The sequence below is a fragment of the Lithobates pipiens genome, unplaced genomic scaffold (assembly GCF_037356315.1).
Source record: "Lithobates pipiens isolate NorthernLeopardFrog02 unplaced genomic scaffold, aLitPip1_a1.2 Scaffold_13, whole genome shotgun sequence".
In the NCBI taxonomy this organism is placed as follows: domain Eukaryota; kingdom Metazoa; phylum Chordata; class Amphibia; order Anura; family Ranidae; genus Lithobates; species Lithobates pipiens.
In genome coordinates, this window is record NW_027507718.1 from 348245487 (window position 1) to 348269871 (window position 24385).

The window sequence follows — 24385 nt, forward strand, 5'->3', positions numbered from 1 at the left end:
GTTTTGTTTGAAAGTACAGTTATATACTCAAGAATATGCATGTTATTGCATACCAACCTATCACAATTTACTATATTGAAGATAATCCCAAGGAATACAGATGTCCTTAGGTGTGACTACCTGCACTAATCAGAATCTTCTTATCTTTCAGTTTGTACTGATCTTTAAACGTGAAAGGAATGATCTGTTTTCCGTTATAATGAGATTCACCAAATTCCAGGAAGCATCTCATTTCATCTGCGAACGTTATTTCAGACATTTTAGTACGGTTGTAAAAACTAGTGGCATCAGTATTTGACGGCCTAGTCTGATGACATTAGTTCTTTTACGGCAAGTAAATATTACAACTATTTTGGTTTGAACAGTGACAGCAAACAGACACAGAGATAGCCATCTCAGTTGCTGTTTGATAAAGTTTAACATTATATGGGCAGAATGAAAGTGTGGAGAGGTGATTGGCTAGCACAGCACACACCGCAGGTATAAATAACAGTACAACTCAATCGCTTCAAGTTTGATTGGTTATTGACTACAACATAACATACACAATGAGTGGATGTCCGTTTATGGGAAGGAGATTTCAGTAAGTATAAGGTTTTGGCTATAACAGTCATTAGAATAAGTCAATGTTTTTACCGTCACCGTTTATGTAATTGTAAATATGTATTCTTTTTAAGCCATACATTTAACGAACTATCTCTGGATGACAAAAATGGGGACAGTGCACAAGATGGATTAAATAAAGCTAGCAAGGGAGGGCTCATATATGGTGACTATTTACAGGTAAGTCTTCTTATTTTCGTAAAATAAAAACACAAAACATTAAAAGGTTCTATTAGATTTTGTATGTTTTAAATCAAAAGAATACGAGTTAAAACTTCACTGTGTGATATTGAAAACTACTGCTATTCCTGGTCACTAGCAGAACCTGATAACTGTGAGCAAATTGTAACAACTCACAAACATTTTTGCTGCTAATAGTTATGGTTTATATTTTTATCAGATAAAATAGCTTAGCTATTCCTAACAAATGTTGTTTTAACCCCATATTTTTACAGCTGCCTCGCTTCAGAAAAAAATTAATTAACAGGTTACTAAAAAAGCTGATTATAGCTATTAGAGGGTGGTATTATAACATCTTCAAAAATAATGTATGTATGTTATACACGCTTATATCTCCCTGGCATAAATGTCTATGAAGAATGCAGTCATGCCCAGCGCTATCTAACAAACTTCTGTTGAATGGGCATGCTGGAAAACCAGAATTCTGCCAGTGTTTTCAGGAAATGGCTGCTAGCGCTGATTACTGTACTCTGGCAGGACAAGATGCCTGCATCAACATCATTTTTGTTGATGCGGAGATCTGTCATAATTTTTTTTTTTGTTAAAAAAATTTCTGCATATACCCAGCTTAAGTCAATGGCAGAGGTACCTGGTTACAATCCCCTATTTTGACAGATATAAGTATGCACATTCAGGGGATTTAATCATGCATGTTTATGTGCCAATCTATAAAAAGTATTTTCAAGACATCAGATCTTGCTATAGCATTAACTAGCAGCTAAATGTCCATGGGCATCAATAAAAGGACAGGTGTTTATTAGGTTGGTAACCAATAAGTGTAAAAATATGTGAAAGATTTGCCATCAAACGCACTGTGCCATCAAACGCAGCCACTGTGCTCATCAAACTCAGCCAGTGTGCCCATTAATTGCAGCCACTGTGCCCATCAAATGCAGCTGCTGTGCTCATCAAACGCAGCCACTGTGCCCATCAAACGCAGCCACTGTGCCTATCAAACGCAGCCACTGTGTCCCATCAAATGCTGCCACTTTGCCCATCATGTAGCACCACTGTGCCCATCAAATAGTGCAACTGTGTCCATCAAAAATTGCCACTGTGACCCCCCCGCCCACTCGGCGTCTGCCCAGCACTTACCCTGTCTCAGTAGCGGATCAGGCATGCGGGGGGCAGCGGTGAGACCTTGCAGTGGGTCAGACAGCAGCTCCTGTGTCCTCTGTGTGTCTCCTCCCCTCCTCCTGATAGGCGTCCAATCATAGTGCCTGTCCTTTCAGCCAATCAGGTGACGGGTAAAAGACCCATGCACCTGATTGGCTGAGACGCGGTTCAGTGTTAGAAAAGCGAATATTCATTCGCTTTTCTAACACACTATGCCTTGCGCTCGCAGTTCACCTTTTTTGAAGCCTTTTTCCCTGCTGCTGGAATTCAGGTGCCTGGCATCCGAAAAGGGGCCGGATGCCTGAATAGGGGGTGGCGGCAGTGGCCATTGATAGATTAATGCAATGCCATTATACACAGAGGAGGGTGGCTGGAGAGAGGGGGGCGACACCCGTGTGCCCTTAAGGGACGCACTGTCACTGTGTGCACACTCACTGTGTGAAACTCCACCATTTCCAGTTACCATAAATCTTCTCCACCAAAACATGCGCACAAGGCAAACACAGTCATAGTTTATTCACATTACATACCACAAAACCCAGGGCCACTTGCAGGAGTAGAAACACTACATATTAAAAGTCAGAGCCATAGAAGCCTTTGTGTTACTCTTTGCACTGTATCGCCTCTCCTAAATTGGCTGTCCAAATCTTAAAGTATCTTTATGTGAAGGTATAGAAAACAAAAAAAGAAACTTGAACGTCTAATTTTTAACATTGGCTTGCATTTACTTTAAATATCCAATTACGTTTAGAGTATTTTGAGAAAGAAAATCAAAAAGTCTTTGCTGACACTAAATGGGTATTTTTTAAGTTAACACGAGCCAGTGTGAAAATTACTCACAAAGCGGGTGAGATAGATACTGTTATGCCCCATACACACAAGCAGATTTTCCGTTAGGAAAAACTTGGATGTTTTTTCCGACGGAATTCCGAGCAAGCTTGGCTTGCATACACACGGTCACACAAAAGTTCGCTGAAATTTCGACTGTCAAGAACGCAGTGATGTACAACACTAAGACGAACCGAGAAAATTAAGTTCAATGCTTCCGAGCATGCATCAAATTGTTTCCGAGCATGCGTAGGAAGTTTGCACATTTGTACAGACGATCGGACTTTCCGATCTGAACTTTTTGCGACCAAAAAAAATTGAGAACCTGCTCTCAATCTTTTGCTGTCTGGAATTTGGACAGCAAAAGTCCGATGGCGCATACACACGGCCGCGTTTTCTGACCAAAAGCTCTCATCGGTCTTTTGCTGGCCAAATTTCCAATCGTGTATACGGGGCATTACACGGCAATAAAAATAAAAATTATAACTAGAGTTATCATTAGGACTTTAAACAGAGCTGCACCATTAATCTCCCGCAGTGTAGGTTGCAGACCTGGCTGTGCTGTCTTGTTGCTGTAACTGAATCACAAGACTGACTCAACAAAGATACATTTTTAATAGGCTATTATAATCTGAAGATAACTAATGTCATGCAAAAGAATCAAAGAAAAGAATCAAAGGGAACTACCATCAACAGTTTAATCATGTCACATTTTCTATAGAAACTGTTGGTGATAGGTCAATGTACTGGGCAATTCTCATTTTGGCAAGTGAATTAAAAGGTGTTTAAATTTTGTTAATGACATTTTGTGCTATGTGTATGCTGAACGTTGTTCCCAATGTTAAGCTAGCTTGATTATACGCATGTACTATATTAAGCATTATTTAAGAATTTAAACTGTTGATGCTGTGCTCTTGTCATCTTCACTTCATAAAGTTTTTATTTTAAAGCTGAATTCTTGCCAAGCAGCTAATTACAGACAGGGGAGCTGGTTTCCCTGCCAAGGGATAATCTATTTTAAAGAAGTGAAATATATACGTTTTAGTACTTTAATAATTGAAAAAATGTAGCAAAGCATTAAATATAGTATATTTTTGGGGGAGGGGGCGGAAATAAAAACTGCAAGTGGAATAGGATTTTGCTATAACTGAGGTACAGGGCAATTATTGTTGTACGGTTTGTCATTGTTTATCAAGTTTTGTTTATATCCCACAAAGATGTATACAGTCTGCTTATTATATATGTCTGTGCCAAATATTATTAATAAAAAACGGAGTTTCAAAAAAAAAAATATAGTATATTTTTTATAGCTTGATAAAGTGCTGGACGCACAGGTACTACAGAGTGAGCTGAAGGGAAACAAAATCCACGATGAGCACCTTTTCATTGTCACTCATCAAGGTAAGCAAATAAAGCTGTAAACAGAATTTAGAACTTTTCTTTTTATGTTGCTTTTTTCAATTATTTTTTTAATGTCATAGCTGTACCTGGCAACAATTTCTTTGATCTCTTTGTAACCTACTGGACATGCAGCGATCTATTTATTATTCCAAGTATCAGTATCAACATGGAGTGTTGACTGCTAGAACTTCTATGGCAGGGAAATTGCCCTTTACTCCCTATTTTGTCATCAGGACAGCAAGTGATCAAAAATTTCTCCAAGTAGGGCACATTAAAAATCGATTTAAAGTGGTTCTAAAGGAAGAAGGTGTTTTATCTTAATGCATTCTATGCATTAAGAAAAAAAAACTTCTGCATGCAGCAGCCCCTTAATACTTACCTGAGCCCCATCTCGATCCAGAAGTGTTGCATGAGAACATCGGCTGTCCGGGACTCTCCCTTCTGATTGTCTGAGACACAGCAGTGATCGCCATTGGCTCCCGCTGCTGTCAATCAACGTCAGTGAGCCAAGGAGCAGCGAGAGGGGGCGGGTTCAAACCATGGCTCCGTGTCTGAATGGACACATAGAGCAGGAGCTCGGATTGTCTACCCCATAGCAAGCTGCATGCTGTTGGGGCACCCAGCAGGAGGAAGGGGTCAGCAGTGCTGGCAAGAGACCCAAATAAGAGGAGAATCTGGGCTGCTCTATGTAAAACCACTGCACAGAGCAGGTAAGTATAAGCCCTTGTACACACGGTTGGAGATTCCGACGGAATGTGTCCTATCGGACCGTTTTGTCGGATATTCCGACTGTGTGTGGTCTGCATCGGACTGTTTCCGTCGGAATATCCGACGGACCAAGTTTTCCAACTTGCCGGTAAAATTTTCAGACAAAATGTTCCTATCGGACATACTCCGACGGACAAAGTGCCACGCATGCTCAGATCAAATTCCTAGACCAAAGCTATTGGCTACTAGCCTGAACGTAGTCCCGTTGTAATGAAATAACGTCATCACGTTATGTGCAATCGGATTTTCCGACAACTTAGTCCGACCTTGTGTATGCAACATCACTTCCGGACCGCTTCCGGAATGAATTCGTCGGAATTACTCTGACGGATTTGGTTGTCGGAATCTCCGATCGTGTGTACAAGGGCTAACATGTTTGTGTTTTTTTTTTTTTTTAAACAAAAAAAATCAAGACTTTAATATCACTTTAAGTAGAGAAGGGATTGGACCTTTGTCAGCTGTATGATTTCTCCTCACTTTCCTGAGGAGGTAGTGCCAGGAGTTCTTGAAGAAAAAGAACTAAGTAAATATAACACACCACAACAGCTGCTGTTTCCCTACTGTTAGGCTAAATTACAAAATGAAAAGAGATTTCTATATTGTTTCACTCTAAATTTAGCCTTGTGATTTAATAAGAGATGTAAAATGATCATAAATCTCCAGGGTTATACTCAAGTAACATTTTTCATAGTAACACAAAAATTAACAACTAACACTAGAAACTTTAATGTACAAGGAAAAGTCAGCTAAGCAATGTAAACTTAATTTAAAAGTGTACTTTACGTAGCACATGGCCTAAAGGAATGGTAAAGAGAATTAAAGAAGTGTAGCCAGAGCTTTTTTGGCTGTACATCTCTTGGGGATCACAGGAGTGCAGTTCATTCTGCACTGTAACCCGTTTTCAGACGTCACTCAGCCAAGCCAGGCTTGGGAAAGATCCCGACTTTACAGTCGGTATCCACCCAGATGCCTGGACGAGCAGCTGGCTCAGCCTCTTAGTGAGGTGCTGAGAGGCTGAACTAGCCCCCTGCTGCCCTCTCTACAGCCCAGTTCTCCAGTGAGCACTGGAGGGCCAGAGCAGAGAGCCAGAGACAGACAGTCACTGGCCCCCTGCTTACTGATCGGACCAAGTGCCACGCATGCTCAGATCAAATTCCTACATCAAAGCTATTGGCTACTAGCCTGAACGTAGTCCCATCGTAACGAAATTATGTCATCACGTTCTGAATGATCGGATTTTTCGACAACTTAGTCCGACCGTGTGTATGCAACAGTTTCGGACAAGATCCGATGGACAAAATCTGATGGATTTGGTTGGCAGAATGTCCGACCGTGTGTACAGGGGCTTAGAGATGGCAGGGAACAGATGCAGCATCAGGTTGCTGCATCCATCTAGGTGAGTATATATATATATATATATATATATATATATATATATATATATATATTTTTTTTTTTTTTTTTTTTACAAGCCCATACTTAATATATTATGATATAATAATGATATTGTCTTTAATTTTATTGCAGCTTATGAACTTTGGTTTAAGCAAATTCTTTGGGAATTAGACTCTGTTCGGGAAATCTTTCAGAATGAACATGTAAGTAAAAACATTACACAAAGCACCAAGTGAATAATAGGTAATGCACCTCATCTTTTACATTGGCACATACACTATAGGCACTACTTTTTTTCTGCAGTCTATTTTTAAAGTGTATCTAAACCCAAAAATAAAAATGTAATACATTATTTACTAATCCCTAGGTTAGATTATATATCTTTATTGGTTTTTTCCCTTTCTTTTTCACCATGTAACACACCTTCTATTCTAGGGTGACAATGCTCACTCACTCACCCCCTGGAGGAGTAATGTTAAGAATACAGAACACCTTCTCCTCTCCATTACATGTCAGGGTGTTTTGTAGTTCATAGAAGATAGCAGTGAAGGATGATCAGATTGTTTTACATTTCAGCTACACGGACACTAGCATTCAGATCAGATAAACAGATATTTCCCTGTACTTGCAGAAAATGTACTTAGCTTGAAAAAAAAAGAAATGCAGCAACCACAATAAGGATTGCTAAACTGCAATGTATGAAATGTCTGTACTTCAGTTTAGATACACTGAGTTTTTTTTGTTTTGGTTTCACCTTGAACACCACCGTAAAGTGGTTGTCCACCATAATTCATCTTTACCTGAAGGCTATTACCATGGACTGCACTTTCTTGCATGCCTTCTCATTAACTGCTGTTTTTTTTTTTTTTAACATCAGCTCAACAGATATACGAGCTTGTATAAAATGGAATAAAATAAACATTGGGTCTTTTTTATTGCCTTAATAAAACAAAAATTAAAACAAAATAGTAAAGAATCAGATGAAAATGTCGGCCATAGTGGATTGTGTTACAATCATAAATTGCAACAGTTGAGTTCAATTTGATGTGTCCTAATCTGATTTATTTTGGGGCAGCACAGTGGTGTAGTGGTTAGCACTCTCACCTAGCAGTAAGAAGGGTCACTGGATCAAATCCCAACCATGACACTACATGCCTGGAGTTTGCATGTTCTCCCTGTGCCTGCGTGGGTTTCCTCCAGGTACTCCAGTTTCCTCCCACATTCCAAAGACATGCAGGTAGGTTAATTGGCTTCTGTCCAAAATTGGCCCTAGTATATGAATGGGGACCTTGGATTGTGGGCTCCTTGAGGGTAGGGACCACTGTGAGTGTGCAATGTACAGGGATAGGGACAACTGTAGACACTCACTCTGGATGGACTGGTGTCTTTATTCAACCTTACTAACTATGAAACTATTTTCTATATTGATAAGAATGTCAGATATTTTTGATCAGTGCACCAATTTCTGTTTATCTATGATCTCTATCTGTAAAGTGCAGTCACACTTCGATTATGATCTCATCTAGGTGAGAGATGAAAGAAACATGCTGAAAGTTGTGACGCGCATTCATCGTATTTCAATGATTCTAAAACTGTTGGTAGAACAGTTCTCAGTTCTAGAGACCATGACCCCTATGGACTTTTTCGACTTCAGGTAGGACTTTGCTTTTAGCAGATAATGTTCTTGTAATCTAAATCTCTTTATTGGACTTTTTGGAGAAAGAAAATATTCTTAAACTGCACTGAAAAATATATTGTCATGTTAAGTGGCTTAAAGGTTGCAATAAGATAGGGCACATTATGTTTATTGTCATAGTGACTGGTCAGTTGCTTCTTCTTGGATGGATCCTAAGTCATGTAAGGAAGTTTTTATATTTGTTTTTCTTTTAATCCAAAAGGGAGTATCTAACCCCAGCCTCTGGCTTCCAGAGCCTGCAATTTCGACTTTTAGAAAATAAAATTGGCGTTCCAGAAAGTCTAAGGGTTCCCTATAACAGACGTCATTACCGTGATAACTTTAAAGGAAAAGAGAATGAAATACTGCTTAAATCTGAAGAAGAACCCACCTTGTTGGGTTTGGTTGAGGTAAGTCACTTGATCTAAACATAAAGGTGTTCATTGTTGCTGGTCTTATTCTGTATAGCGGAACACAGAGTAGATAATATGCACCCATAGTATCCAATCAGATTTTATCATAGTCAGATCAGTTTAGTGATTGATTGCTTAGTTATTGCACATATCAATCAGATTTATTTATGTATCTATATCTCATTACATCAATAAGCAAGTAGTATGTAACTGGATAGTTATCTTAGTATATAAAATTTCAGAGATACAAATTATTTAAAAGAACAGAAAAAGAGAAAAACTGTATGATTTCAATCATCTAATACTGGGTTTCTTGACTCCAGTCCTCAAGGCACCCCAACAGGTCATGTTTTCCAGCTTTCCATTATTTTACACAGGTGATTTGATCAGTTTGAGTGCCTTAAGCCCCGTACACACTATCAGATTGTCTGCTGAGTTTTTCCTTCAGATTTACCAAAACCATCTAATATGAGGTCAAACTTTAGGAGTTTCAATGTGTATGCAATCAGGCAGGCCCTTCTACTACATGGTTTTGGTAAATCTGAAGGAAAAACTCAGGAGACAATCTGATAGTGTGTACGGGGCTTTAGTAATTACTACAGCAGTTTCATCTGAGGAAAATCCTGAGAACATGACCTGTTGGGGCACCTTGAGGACTAAAGTTAAGAAACACTGATCTAATAGGTAGATTATTTTTTTTATACATGATTTATATAGTCTCAACAGTTTGCGCAATGCTTTACAATGTAGAGGGGGGACAGCACAATTACAGTACAGTTCAATACAGAAGGGCCCTGCTCATAGACCTTACATTCCAAAAGGAGGGGGTGGTGGTACAAAAGGTAATAGATGCGGGGAATGGGGATGGCTTGGGGACAGTTGTTAGGTGGGTGTGGGATAGGCTTCCCTGATTAAGCGAGTTTTCAGGGATTCCCTAAAGGTGGACAGGTTAGGGCCTGATTGGATATTCTGGGGCAGGGAGTTCCAGAGGATGGGAGAGGCTCTGGAGTAGTCCTGAATTTACAAATGACCATGATATTATATTCTAATATTTTACTTAAGGCATGGCTCGAACGTACACCTGGATTGGATGAAGCTGGATTTAATTTCTGGGGGGAATTACAGACCAATATATTTCAAGGATTAGAGGAAGAGCTCCAAAAAGCAAAGGTATGTATAGGTAGCCACTTTCATTAATCTATCATATAAACAGCCTTTTATTTATTGTGCCAATTTCTTAATGAGGGTTGGTTATATCTGCTTTATTGATCAAAACTTACTACATGTTTGCTCATCATTGCATACCTCAGAACACTTCTTGTTTGAAAAAATGGTATTGGGAATAACACGTGTATGCAGGTCTGACCAAGAAAATTCATCAGGGGATGGAGCTAAAAGTCCAGTTTTCACTGATGCCGCGTACACACGAGCGGACTGTATGGCGTACTTAGTCCGTCGAAACACATTTCAGCGGACAGTCCGCTCGTGTGTGGGCTTCAGCGGACTTTTTCAGCGTGCAGTCTGGCGTACTAAGTATTTCGGAATTTCCGTAATTCTGTTCGTCATACTTTGGTTTCAGCGGACAATACGGTCGTCAGTGTGCTAGTTGGACGGACTAAGAATGGCGCATGCCCAGAAAGGATTTACACGGCGGAAGGGTGCTTTGCTGTGTATTGGACTTCCTATTTCTAGTCCCGTCGTACGTGCTGTACACGTCATCGCGCAAGCTTTCGAGGGACTGTTCGTGTATCCGTGTGTGGTCAAGTCCGTTCAGTGGAAAGTATGGCGGACTGTCCGTCGGATTGTATGACGGACTAAGTACGCCATACAGTCCGCTCGTGTGTACGCGGCATAAGATATACTGAACCTTGTATATTAAAATGTCTATTTTGTAGGTACATTATTCATGTAAATATTGTGATGTGCCATCCTATACAACTATGTAGATTGTATAGCATACTAGAGTTTGGTGTTTAAAACATTAATAAAACATATGAATTTATTTTATTAAGGCTAAACCAGATTCAGAGGATAAAGAAGAACATCTGGCAGAACTGCAGAAGCAAAGGGAAGTCTTTACTGCTTTATTTGATGAGAAGAGACATGAGCATCTTGTTAGTAAAGGTACAAGTACTATTCGTTATGAAATCTTTAAATCCAAATATGTGAACTCTGCAGTCTACTAAATGTAAAACAAAATAAAAGTAATATGCCATTAATAAAGATACGGTAAGTGAATTTTATCTGAGCCATCTATCTTAGCTATACATCACAAAAGAAACCAGCTGGAATGTACAAACGTAGATGAAGACCTCAAACTTTGAAAGCTTTATTCTCTATTCTCTTATTCTCACACAAAGAAAACTACTTGTTGCAAAGAAAAATTCATATCTGGGGGAATTTATCAAAACTACAGCTGTGAATATCAATCAAATTATATCTTCAGCTTTTTCAGTTAGGCTTTTAAAATGAAAGAAAGACGCTGGTTGGTTTCCATGCGCAACTGCTCCATATTCTGGTCGGTAAATTTATTTTCTGTACATTACATAACGATGTCTGATGCATGCAAGTGCTCATTTCCCTATTCCAATTAACCTCTAAATGGCTCAATAGGAACTAGATTGTTGAAATCAGTACTTGAATCAAGCTCATTGCATGCAACTAATAGGTTGTGTGTATGGCTAGAATTTGTGTTTGTGCAATGACTGTGAATACTTTAGGTGCCTGCTGGGCAACAGATAATGTAATTGATGCAAACTGGTTTTAGGTAAACAGTACAAAATATGGTTCTTTATAAACACAAGGAACAATAATATGTGTTCTTTAAATCAAATCTATGTGAAAAGTACACTGGCATATTGTGCTTCCTAAAATTTTTGAGGTTAAAGTGTTACTAAAACCACAACAGTAAAATTAGTCTGTATATGCAGTAAAGCATGCTTGTTATACTCACTGTGGAACCTAAGGGGTTATGCCTCTGCATTGTGTAAAAAGGCTGTTTGATCCTGTACACACAGATCCTCCCCTTCTTGTATTGCCTCCAATACATGTCCGGATAAAACAGAGTTACTGGAGTAAGGCTGCACATGCTCAGTTTCGTGTGTATTGCTAGAGAGTTTTTTTTTTTTTTTCTTGGGAGAGTGCATGTGATCAGCACTTTCCAGAGGGTCAGGGGTCCCATCCTGATAGGACAGACATGCAGTATGAAAACTCTGCCTACAAGCTTTAATCAGGCATTGATAGAAGTCACACGACTGCTATATACTGCTAAAAGGTATTTAACAGTTTGTATTTACTAAAATGTTTGCATTTCCATGTTCTGTGTATTGTGGGAGACTAGATATAGCGGATGCAGGGTCCTGGGTTTGGTAACACTTTAAGTCCCACCTAGATGTGATTTATAAGTATGAACTAATGACATACAAAGATGACTCTTCTGAAAATATCCACCATAGATGGGAACAGTAGAAAAGATTCAGCTGTATTCCTTAAAAAAAGGAGTATCTTTAAGTTTTTGTATGGTTTCTTTCTCTTTGTTCGTTTTTTTTTTCTTCACTTTGTAATAATGTCCTAGGATGCTTGCTAAGATGTGGATGATTGATGGAATGCGTTATATGTTTATGTGTTGTCTTACTCTTTAAACAGCTGTGATGTGACAGATGTTATTATAGAAAGTTTACGATGTTCTATACATTTTTTTTTTTAGACCATGTTGGCCAATATTTGTACACTTTATTAAGATCCAATAAAATGTATTTGAAAGAAATGTACACTGGCATACTGTACAACCAATGTGCTACATTATTCTAACTGCTTTATACTAATGACAAGGGAATCTCATTATTGGGCATGTCATCACAGAATTATGTGCGGTTTTGTTCAAAAATGATGACTCTTTTGCAGGGTAATATCCCCCCAGAAAATATGTTCTTGTCACACATTTCACAAAATAAGAAGCAATTTATGTAAGCTTAAAATAGTAAACAGTATAAAATAAAATGCAGTGATAATTATATCCATGTATATAACTATAATATATAAATATCTATGTATATTAATGTAGTGGAATTATATCCATATTATAGGTTTTAAATGTGTAATATTTTTAAACAGGTGAAAGACGGCTGTCATATAAAGCTCTGAAGGGGGCTTTAATGATCTACTTCTACAGGTATGCTAAAATTACCTACATCCAGTAGTTGTAATTTATGTATTTATATATGTACTGTATATTCAGTTACCTAACATTTATTATTATTATTATTATCTGTCTCACTAGGGAGGAACCACGCTTCCAGGTCCCATTTCAACTGCTCACCTCGCTAATGGATATTGATGTACTGATGACCAAATGGAGATGTGCGTATTGCATTAAGCTTGTTTACAGTAGTTAGCTCATGTTCTTAGTGTTTTCAATTAAAATTATGTTAGGATACTCTATTATCACCATGACATGAGGTTTACATCTGTACAATAATCATTGTAATAGGTACAATGTGAAAGGTTTAGAACCTCTGTAAGGTTTCTCTGTTACTGCTGGAAAACTGGCCATAGATGGATCGAAAAATCGGCCAGTTCACCAGGAACCATATGAAATTTGATCCATGTATTCCTGTTTGAGACGTCAATCTAAAAATTGGCTTCTCTTGAACAGGAATGTTGGAAAATGTTCATCTAATCAGCGTAGGCAGTCAACTAGCTGCAGTGCTGATCAGTGTATTCTGAGAGCTGAGGAAATCCCACTGTTGGAATACAATAGCACAGTGGGGGGGGAAGGGTGACTGCTCAATCCACCTTGCTTTTATGGATGGGGGAATCTGTAATTTATTTATTTTTTGATCAGCCCACTGGATGATCAAAATAAAAAAAGATCCAGCTATGGACAGCTTTGCTCTGTTTTGGTGGCCATTGTGCCTTGGACAAGACCACTTCCTGTTGTGCCCCCTAGATATGAAAGGAAATCTTACATAAAAAAAAAAAAATAACCTTACTGGGCTTTTAGGCTTGATTCACACTAATGCATTTTTTGATGCATTTTGCAGAAATGCAGGGACATTTTTGAACATGGGTTCCTATAGAACATGTTCACATCAATGCATTTTTGTGCCTTAGCGTTTTTGGAAAGGGTTGGGGACTTTTTTTCATGCAAAATGCAGCGTTCTGCATGTAATAGAAGTCAATAGACCTGCATCAAAAACGCAAATACCACGTTTTTACCACATTTTTCCCGCGATTTTGACGCGATTTGCATATTTTTTTTCATTTTTTTACACTGTATATAGCTGGTTGCTAAGCAACCACACTGTAAAAAAAAAAAAAAAAACACAACCCGCAAAAAGCGGCAAGCACCGCAAAAAGCACTGCAGCAACGCTCAAAAGCAACATGCATAGATGTGAATCAAGCCTAACACCTATATTCACACCTATGCAGGTTGCAGTTTGCATACTTCAGGTGCATTTTGCATTTTTCAATACAGGTTTTTGATTTATCAAAGTCTATAGAACCAAAAAACTGAAAAAAGTCCCAGGCCCTTTCCAGAAAATGCACAGATGTGAACATGACCCATAGGAAACCATGTTAAACGAACTGAAGTGTGTTTCTGCAAAAATTAAAATGCATTAAAAAAAATGCATAGGTGTGAACCAGGCCTAAACTTTCAATCCTCTGGCCGAAAAAAGGTATGCTTACAAATGTACTTTAACAAAAAAATTTAAAACTACAATTTGCAATTTCCCCCCAAAAAAGTGAGTTATGGATGTAGACAGTCGGTTCTCTTACAGACAATGGGGAATGAAAGATCTGTAGGTTCTTTATTACTGAATACCTTGTGATTTTTAACCTTGTTTGTGGGATGCTTATGCATGCACATTATTGCTTTATTGTAACCCATTCCTGTCTGATTATACCAAGCAATGAGAATGATCTAAGCCACATCTATTTGTTCAGGTTGCAGGAGTGGTCAAGTGCAGGCAGATTGCCAAATCCACTGTTACATACTGACATCTGTTATTTTCTCCCTTAGATAACCATGTGTGCATGGTGCATCGAATGATTGGCAGCAAAGCTGGGACAGGTGGTTCATCAGGTTACCACTATCTACGATCAACTGTAAGGTGAGATGATTGCTCAGAAAGTGAATGTAAGATTGTTATGCATATTAGATCTAGTATTATCGAATGCATTAGCATGAGAAATAACAATAAGAAAATTGCCAGTGAGTAGTTATTTAATAAATGCTGAATTCCAGTTGGCCATAAATCTTCAGTAAATTGTGGCGTTTCCCCCAATATATAAAGTGTTAAACACTTGTTTAGTCTAGTAGAGGAGCACTTACCTTCTTCCTTGCACCCCTTGCAGTTGGTGCTCCCCTCTGCTCCTGTAATGATGACATGTCCTCACGTCATCAACAATTAAAGTATACTGTATTCTTTACTTTTTGAATTTGGTGCCGAACTCCGTCCCCGTGCGTCACAACGCTCACAGGGAACGGAGCACAGCACTGTGAAATATTGAGCGAGACACGGGGGCTCGCAGATCACAGCGAGGAGACATTGCATTATCCAGGGGACAAGGTAAGTAACCTCTACATAGATACTGCCAAGCCAAGTCTGGCTTGGGGTTACCGCTTTTGGCACTGAAATCTCACCCCGGCCAGACTTGGGAATACCGCCAGGGAGGTTACCTCTTCCACTGCAATCTACTCCTTCACCTCATGACAACACTGCACCCAAGATGTGCTCTCACATTTGGTATATGACCTTTAACTAATTGCCTACGGGGCACTTTTACCCTCTTCCTGCCCAACACCACATACCTTTGTATTTATTTACTGATGAGACACTAATATGCATCACTAATGAGCAGGCACTGACTGGCATCACTGTTGGGCAATGTTGGGGCTGCACTGATAATTAGTGCCCTAATTATCTGTGCAGATCTCCCCTGTGTGGAAATACCGCTGATTGGCTCTTCTCTCCTCACAAACCGTCAATGTGAGGAAAGGAATGCCGATAACCAATGTTGTAAAGCGAAGTGTAAACTGTCGGCGCTATATAAATCCTGTATAATAATAATAATAAATAATAACCAGTATTTCCTTGTTTGCATGCTATCAGCTGTGATTGGACACAGCTGACTACATGGGTAAAGAGCCTCATTATCAGCTCCTTACTGAGAACAGTGACGCACCGTATCCCAGGGACAGGAGCGCACCACCGATCACTGCGCTGCGCACCCCTGTGGGTGCAAAAGTGTGGCAAGAGTAGGACAGTGTCATATGATGTTGTCCCAGAATAAGAGAGCCACCGCCCACCTGTCATTTGGCAATATGGCGGGTGGGAGATGGTTAAGATGGATGATATTAAACCTACAATTATTATTTTTTTAAATAAGAAACATGTTATACGTTCCTGCGGTGTGCAATGGTTTTGCACAGAGCAGCCCCGATCCTACTATTCTCGGGTTCCCCAACGGTGCTCTGCCCCCATAGGTGCTTGCTATGGGGGCACTCTAGCAGGATTGCTCCCTAGCTGCAATTGTGTGTCTATGGGACACATAGAGCTTGGATGAGTCCCTCCCACTCACCTAGTTGTGATTGACAGGAGTGGGAGCCAATGGCTCCTGCTGCTGTGCCTTAGCCAATGAACCTTCTGCCTTTAGAACCACTTTCATTTATAGTGGTCAAAAATCACTTTTCCCCTGCAGGAGTCAATTAGCATTTTTCCTCCTCGCCTTAGCTGTACCACCTCCACTTTTCCTGGCAATAACACTTTATCCACAGGATATTAAAAGTATAACCAAGAAGAAAACAAGTAGGAAGTAACTTGATCTTTTCAACAGTACCCACAGACAAAATTATGAACTATAACCTGACTCTCCTTACTGAAATCTTCATCAATCAGTAACTCAGGGTGAAAGTTTCCTAAGGTCCTGTTGAAAAGATTGAGTGAAAAAAACCCTAAAAATCTTCTTCTCCCCACTGTAACTACTTTATGGCAGGAATTTGCAAATGCAAGTATGCTTGGTAAAAGCGAACCTTCAGTAATATTTTCAACTTTCCATCTATTAAAACTTCTGCCCTTATTGTTTTAACTTTGGATAGAATTTTTTTTTTTCTGCCAGTAAATATCTTATACAGCCTACTTCCTGTTTCTTGTCTGGTAAAAAACCTAGGCTTATGACATCATGCACAGCTCTCTCACTCAGTCTCGTGAGAGTTTGCCAGAAAGGGGGGTCATAAGAGGGCCAATGAGAGCTGCAGAGCTGGAGGTGTGCCTCTGTGTAAATCCAGGAAGTGAACAGGCAGCTGCTTCAGCTGCCCACAGTTAAAATGGATGCAGCCAGTCTTAGTGGAGGGAGATGTCTACAGCATATTTGGCAAGTACAGAATCACAGTATATATAAAATGTTGTTACAAATTATGTGAGCAGAGTGCAGTTCCTCTTTAAGTGCTTGAAAATAAAAAAATAAATACCTGGCAATCCTGCATTATCATCACTTCACATGGGCTTCTAATGAAGACTACAAATGGTTGTTTCAACACAAAATACCCTGGCATGGTCCACTATTACCATCATCAGGAAACCAGTCCTGGGAAATGGCATGTGGTTATTTCTGGAGTGCATGTAGAGAAAATGTAAAAAGGGCTGAAGGAGAGAGAGTTTTTTTTTCTTGGGAGGGTGCATGTGATCCACGCAGGGCCAACCAGCACTGTCTAGACATAGGGTCAGGGGTCATGCAACCTCATAAGACAGTCAGAGAAGAATGAAGAATGAAAACTCCTCCAAGGTTTAACCAGTGCTCGGCTGGACACTGATAGAAGTCACAAGACTGTTATATACTACTGATGAGAAAAGGTATTTAGCAGTTTATATTTACTAAAATAATTGCATTTCTATGTTTTGTGTACTGTGAGAGACCAGATATAGTTAATGCAGGGTCCTGGGCTTAGTAACACTTTAAAACACGTATTTTATCTTAAAAAAAGGCAATTAAGATACTAAGTCTAGTATGATAAAGCATTTTGTGTAAGTTAGGATTTAGATGTTTACTATGTTAAAAGAAGAGCTCACTCTTCATTATGCAAAATTCAAGAATTAAAAGCAAACCTCCTCCTCCTCCTGCAGCAGGATGGAGATTTAACTCCATAAATGTTCAGAACCAGGATCCAGGATCGCTTTACCACAGTCATTTTAGCTGAAGAGGTCAGTGGTTTATTAAGGCCACCAGGATCACCCGTAGCTGAAATACCAATAACCGTGTGGACAGACTTGTTAAAAAGAAAATGTCTTTTAATGGACCAAACAACAGTATCTAATAATTGTTTTCCCCCCCCAACAGTGACAGATATAAAGTTTTTGTGGATCTTTTCAATCTTTCAACGTTTTTGGTGCCTAGACACTGGGTACCTCGATTGAACCCGAATGTACACAAATTTCTGTACACTGCAGAATGTTGCGACAGTTCTTACTTCAGCAGTGAGGATTCTGACTGAAGACACCAAATACAGCCGCCTGGCAGATGTTCAAGTTGCATGTTTCAAGAGCAAATAAACCTTCATGTAAAATGTTAGATTTTACAGAAATGTTAGAAATTACAAATTGCTGTACTTAATGGGATGATGTCATGTCTTTATAAATTTTTAGATCTGAATTTATTCAAAGGCTAAACACACAAAATAATTCTTAAGTCTTACAGTACCTAGGAGAAAACCAAAAAAAAACAAAAAAACTATACATTAAAAAAGACATTTTAATATAAATATATAAATATATATACACACACACACACACACACACACACACACACACACAAACACACACACATAAATAAAAGGGGATTGCTGCACAAATGATAAAAATGTATTTGTAAAAAATCACATCACATCAGGCATTTTCAGGTGACGTTTTGGTTTAACAATGATATCGTCCTTCTTCACGACCACATACCAAGAAGGGCGATACCATTGTTAGCCCAAAACGTCACCTGAAAATGCCTGATGTGATGTGATTTTTTACAAATACATTTTCATCGCTTTTGCAGCAAAACCCTTTAATTTTTTTATATTTTAGTCCCTGGGAAGGACTAGATACTTCCAATAGACCGTTCTGTGCACCTAACCTATTGAATGAATATATATATATATATATATATATATATATATATATATATATATATATATATATATATACATACATACATACATACATATATACACACACACACCTACACACTTAAAATGTTAGTATTCTTGTATGGTTTTTTAAGATTTTATTTCCTGGGAAAGACTAGATACATAATATATATTATATATATATTATATATATACATACCTACATACATACATACACAGTATATTGTAGGGGATCAGAGGGGCGAAGAGCTGGCTCAGAGGCAGTCCAGTAAAATAAAATTGGCTTTTACTCAGCAAAAACAAAACATAAGACCTGACAGACTTGTCTTATCACACTGATGTGCACCCAGGTACAGCTCACCGTTCATCAGCCCACAGGCTTAGAGGTAACAGTTCATGGTTCCAAACACAACTAAAGTCTTTTTTGTGGTTTAAGCTCATCCAGCAGGTACACCTTCCAGCAATGGACGTTTCCACACAGCGTGCTGCTGTGTCTCTCTCTCCTACTCAACAACTCCACACTGACACTTTCAGCACACCTGATAATAAGCAGGGCTGCAGGGAAAGTACCTGCCTTCTTCAATTAACCCCCTCTTAACCCTGCCCCAGGCTGACCGTCTACATATCCCCCCCCCCCCCCCCACTGTTCCAGGCCAGGAGTCTGGACACCATGACTCCAGTGGCAGTAGACCCGGGAAAGGGCATCCGCATTCTGATGTACCTTTCCCTATGTACCACTACAAACCTGAAGTCCTGTAGAGCAAGGAACCATCGGGTGATTCTGGAGTTTTTATCTTTATTTTGGGCCATCCACTTAAGGGGCGCATGATCTGAAACTAACTTAGGCTCCTGAGAATTCCTTATGAGGTCTCAGGACGAAGTCCATGGCCCTCTGGAAAGTGGCTGGGGCCCCATGTAACCCGAATGGCATTCGGGCATACTGCCATAAGCACTCGGGTGTGGCAAATGCAGTTTTGTCTTTAGCCTCTGGGGAAAGTGGGATCTGCCAGTATCCCTTGGTCAAGTCAAGAGTGGTGATGTACTGGGCCGGTCCTAATCCCTCGATTAATTCATCGACCCGGGGCATGGGATACGCGTCTGGCTTGGAGACTTCATTTAACTTGCGAAAGTCATTGAAGAACCGCCAGGTTCCATTCGGCTTGGGTACAAGGACTATAGGGCTAGACCAGCTACTTGAAGACTCCTCAATGACCCCAAGGTCCAACATGCTCTTAAGCTTGGCCGACACAATATTCCGGCGAGCTTCGGGTATGCGGTAGGGTTTGAGGTTTACTCGAACGCCAGGGTCTGTAATGACATTATGTTCAATTATCGAGGTTAGCCCCGGTAGGTTTGAAAAAATGTCTCGATTCCTCTGCAAAAACTCCCAGGACTCCTGTTTTTGAGAAGGGGAGAGTCTTCCGGGACTTTCAGACTGACTGTCAAAACCTGTCTATCTTTCCATGGTTTGATCAAGTTGACGTGGTAATTCTGGTAGGGTTTACGTTTGGTGGGCTGATGGACTTTATAGTTGACCTTGCCTACCCTCTCAACTATCTCGAAAGGGTCCTTGCCACTTGGCGAGAAACTTATTTTCGATGGTAGGCACTAAGACCAGCACCCGATCCCCAGGTTTAAACTCTCTAATCTTGGCAGACCGGTTGTATACCCGACTCTGGGCATTTTGCACAGCCTGCAAATGTTCCCGTACTATGGGCATAACTTTTGTTATTCGGTCCTGCCTTTGAGACACGTGTTCCACCACACTCCGATACGGGGAAGCTTCTTGTTCCCACGTCTCATTATATCCATTAGTCCACAGGGGTGTCTCCCATAAACCAGCTCAAAGGAGGAGAACCCCGTGGAAGCCTGGGGTACCTCTCTTATGGCAAACAAGGGAGGCAACAAGCAATCCCAATCCCGACCATCCTCCTCAACTGCTTTGTTTAGCATTTCCTTTAAGGTTTTGTTGAACCGCTCCACTAACCCATCAGTTTGTGGGTGATACACTGAAGTCCGCAAGTGTTTAATTTTAAACAGGTTACAGAGTTCCTTCATCACTTTTGACATGAGCGGGGTACCTTGGTCTGTCAAGATCTCGGATGGGAGCCCTGTTCTCATGAACATCTGAAACAACTCCCGTGCGATGACCTTGGATGAGCAATTTCTTAAAGGGACCGCTTCCGGATACCTGGTGGCATAGTCGAGGACAACTAAAATGTATTGGTGTTCCCTAGCTGACTTAGGTAAGGGGCCCACCAAGTCCATGGCTATGCGATCAAAGGGAACCTCGATAATTGGAAGCGCTACCAGTGGACTGCAAAAATGGGGTATTGGAGCGGTTCTTTGACAGGTAGGGCAGGACTCACAGTAGTCCTTAATTTCTCGATATACACCGGGCCAAAAAAAACGCTTTAAAACCCGTTCCTGAGTTTTAGCCGCTCCAAGGTGACCCCCAAGTACATGACTATAAGCCAGATGCAACACCTTAGACCTAAAAGGTTTGGGTACCACCAGTTGTTCCAACACTTCTTGATTGACCTTAGTTACTCGGTACAACAAGTCATGATTCACAGCAAAATGGGGGAACTTCACGTCCGCTCCAGGGTACTGTGGTTCACCGTTTAAGACCATGGCCTGTTCCCTGGCATGGATCAAAGTGGGGTCACTCATCTGAGCACTAAGGAAATCTTCCCGGGAGCCCCCGAGATTTGACATGTCTGGCTCAGAGGAGGTACTTTCCACTTCCAAACCCGCAAACACCTTCAGGGGCCCGGGCTCACTTTCTGCAGGTTCAGCAACCTGGTACTGATAGTTAGTAACAACCTCCTGCAACACAGTATTATTCCCCACCTCTGTGGGTTCTTGCTTTTTGGGGGAAACCCCCGAACCTTTGAGCTTTTGCTCATACAAGTCCCAAAACATGGGGCAGTCTCGCTCGATTAGTAAATCATGCAGTAGTCCTGGGACCACCCCCACTTTTAGTTTAGCCGTTCCTGCTGGTGTAAACAGGGTCACACAGGCCCCCGGATAGTTTTTAACATCATCATGCACACAGATGACCCCAACCTGTTCCCTTGGTACCAGCTTTCTTGGCAACCCATCCGATCGGAGCAGGGTAACGACACTCCCAGAGTCAAGGAGTGCTACCACCTCCTGTCCATTGACCAGCACCACACACTCATGCGGATTTAGGTTGGTTGCAGCCCAGAATGCATGGACATACATGGAGCGATGGCGACCCACGTCACACTCCATTGGTTCTTCCCGACTTGGGCACTGGGCCGCCAGATGACCCAGTTGATGGCAGGACCAACAGTGAACATCACGGGGTTCCCCCTGTTGGTTCCCTGGAAGCTTAGGTCCTGTGGTGCTCTTGGTAGTTGTATTATCCCTCCGAGCAGCCGCTATGCGATCACTGGGAGGCACACTGGTACTGGAATGCACTTCTTTGAAATGGGCCCACTCTCTTGTGACAGAGGGACTCTCCTGGAACTTTTCCTCACAACTGTAGCGCTCAACAACTGTAGCCATCTCATCCAGTGACTGAGGCTCGGACTGAGCCACCCATCGGTGGAGCTCCCTGGGTAGTCCGAGTGCGACTCTTTCCACAATCTGAGTGGGTGTCTTTTCCTCAGGTTTCAGCCAATCTTGGAACAAGTGCATCAAGTGGTAAAGCTGCGGACGGGCAGGCTTAGCCTTGTCAAAGCGCCAGCCATGGATTCGGTCTGCCCTTAAAGTGACAGTCACTCCTAGCCTTGCTAGGATTTCTGCTTTCCGGAGCTTATAATCGTGTGCCGATTCCGGGGCCAAGTCACAGTACGCTTGTTGGGGGTCTGCAGTCAGGAAAGGAGCCAGTACATCTGCCCAGTCTTTATTAGGCAGACCCTCCCTTGCTGCAACCCGCTCAAACATAGCTAGGTATGCTTCCACATTCTCTAAGGCCGTCATCTTTTGCAGGGTCCGCTGCACTGCCTTCCAGGGGTCACTCTTTACAGCGGGGTCACCTTTCGTCACTTCAGGCTGCTGGGCCAGCATCTTTTGTAATCCTACTATCTGTTCACTCAGTAAGTGATTTGGTTCCTGTTGTACAGCAACTGTCTGCACCAGGATCTGCTTCTGCCGGGTCTGTGCTTGTACCAAGGCCTGCTGGGCCTCCTGATGGCGGGCCTGCGCTTGTGTATTAGCCAGTACCAGCTGCTTAACCACATCCTTCATGGCTTGTTCAGAAGATTTCACTGTCTGCGCAGCTTTAACCCAGGACATTGGATTAGACTGGACCCCTCAAACTGCCCGATGCACGCTCCACCAATTGTAGGGGATCAGAGGGGTGAAGAGATGGCTCAGATGCAGTCCAGTAAAATAAAATTGGCTTTTATTCAGCAAAACAGCAAAAACAAAACATAAGACCAGACAGACTTGTCTTATCACACTGATGTGCACCCAGGTACAGCTCACAGTTCATCAGCCCACAGGCTTAGAGGTAACAGTTCATGGTTCCAAACACAACTAAAGTCTTTTTGTGGTTTAAGCTCACCCAGCAGGTACACCTTCCAGCAATGGACGTTTCCACACAGCGTGCTGCTGTGTCTCTCTCTCCTACTCAACAACTCCACACTGACACTTTCAGCACACCTGATAATAAGCAGCAGGGCTGAAGGGGAAGTACCTACCTTCTTCAATCAACCCCCACTTAACCCTGTCCCAGGCTGTCCCTCTACAAATATATATATACATATATATATATATATATATATACATACATACATACACACACACACACTTAAAAAATGTTACTATTCTTGTATGGTTTCACAGGTCAATGAAGAAAAAAAAAAGTAATTGAAGTTCTATGTAAATATTTGAATGTATAAAATATTTACTTAGTATTAGTAAAGATGCTAAAATTAACATGGTTCCGGCCATGCTTATGTGTGCGTACATACACACACCTGCACAGAACTATATATATGTAAAGAAACAGTATTTAAATATAATAACACATTTGTTGTAACTTAAAATACTTTATTTATACAAAATCAGTACATAGCCCTTCATAATTTAAAATTAACAGTTTTTGAAAATGTCTATAAAATATGTATGTTACCTCTTCTTTATATTATTCAAATATATTATTTCCTTTTCTATTCATATTGTGTGTGTACGTTATTCTCAGAAAAATGAAATATATACATAACATATATACACAAGAGATTAAGCAAAATATTTTAAACAAGATTTTCAGTTATAGGTTTCAATGGGAACATATCTTGACCATAAATCTTATGCCGGAGCTTATCATTTAAGTATATGAAGATCAAACCCCTCCATTCGAGGTCACAACACAGCAGCACCTACTAGATTCCTTTTATTTTAGGTTAGGTCTAGGGTAAACATGTTAGCATTTGCAATATATCCAGCGATACCCTTCTGCTTCCCAAATATAACCTCTTACCTTAGCCTCTTCTATCCTTGTCCTTTGAGAGCTGGCCTATGGCAATGTAAACATTGTATTTTTTATATTCTGTTTGTCTGCACTGCAATTCCTGGTACCCAGCGGGTTGAGCCAAAGAAAAAAACTGTCAGCTTCGGTCAGAGCTGCTGTAAAGATCCGATGTTAGTACAGCAATCTTCCTCACTGAGCTGTTGTGTTCTGACAGCGGGATGGCTCCTCCACCAGAACAATCTGATCAGCACTCTCAGCTATTGGCTGAGAGCACCGATTGGGAGCCGGAGACCAGCTGCCATACACATGGGATGATTGTCACCTGCTGTATGTCCAGGACAAAGGACAAGGAAGCTTATCCCCACAC

The 24385-nt window shown here is 40.7% G+C and overlaps 2 protein-coding genes across 3 annotated transcripts in view; one reads left to right on the plus strand and one right to left on the minus strand.

Moving 5' to 3' along the window:
* ASIC5 (acid sensing ion channel subunit family member 5) overlaps positions 1-2159 on the minus strand; it is a 98502-nt gene extending 96343 nt beyond the window's left edge. The window contains exon 1 of one of the 2 annotated variants that reach the window (XM_077477099.1): positions 1939-2159. In XM_077477099.1, coding sequence (XP_077333225.1) covers positions 1939-1963 — 25 coding nt within the window. In that variant the 5' untranslated portion in view covers positions 1964-2159. The remainder of the gene's footprint in view (positions 1-1938) is intronic. The other variant, XM_077477098.1, reaches the window with a different exon arrangement.
* Positions 431-23723, plus strand: TDO2 (tryptophan 2,3-dioxygenase). The gene is made up of 12 exons (XM_077477101.1): positions 431-583; positions 678-783; positions 4098-4188; positions 6484-6554; positions 7878-8005; positions 8250-8436; positions 9502-9609; positions 10452-10563; positions 12553-12610; positions 12719-12798; positions 14463-14553; positions 17780-23723. Exons 1-12 carry the CDS (start codon positions 549-551, stop codon positions 17931-17933), a joined length of 1221 nt encoding a protein of 406 aa, XP_077333227.1. The 5' UTR covers positions 431-548; the 3' UTR covers positions 17934-23723.
* The last annotated feature ends 662 nt before the right edge of the window (positions 23724-24385 follow it).

Coding starts and splice junctions, on each gene's coding strand:
- TDO2 (XM_077477101.1), top strand. CDS start 549: ATGAGTGGATGTCCGTTTATGGGAAGGAGATTTCA. Junction 6,555..7,877: donor AAATCTTTCAGAATGAACAT/GTAAGTAAAAAC, acceptor GATCTCATCTAG/GTGAGAGATGAAAGAAACAT. Junction 8,006..8,249: donor ATGGACTTTTTCGACTTCAG/GTAGGACTTTGC, acceptor TTAATCCAAAAG/GGAGTATCTAACCCCAGCCT.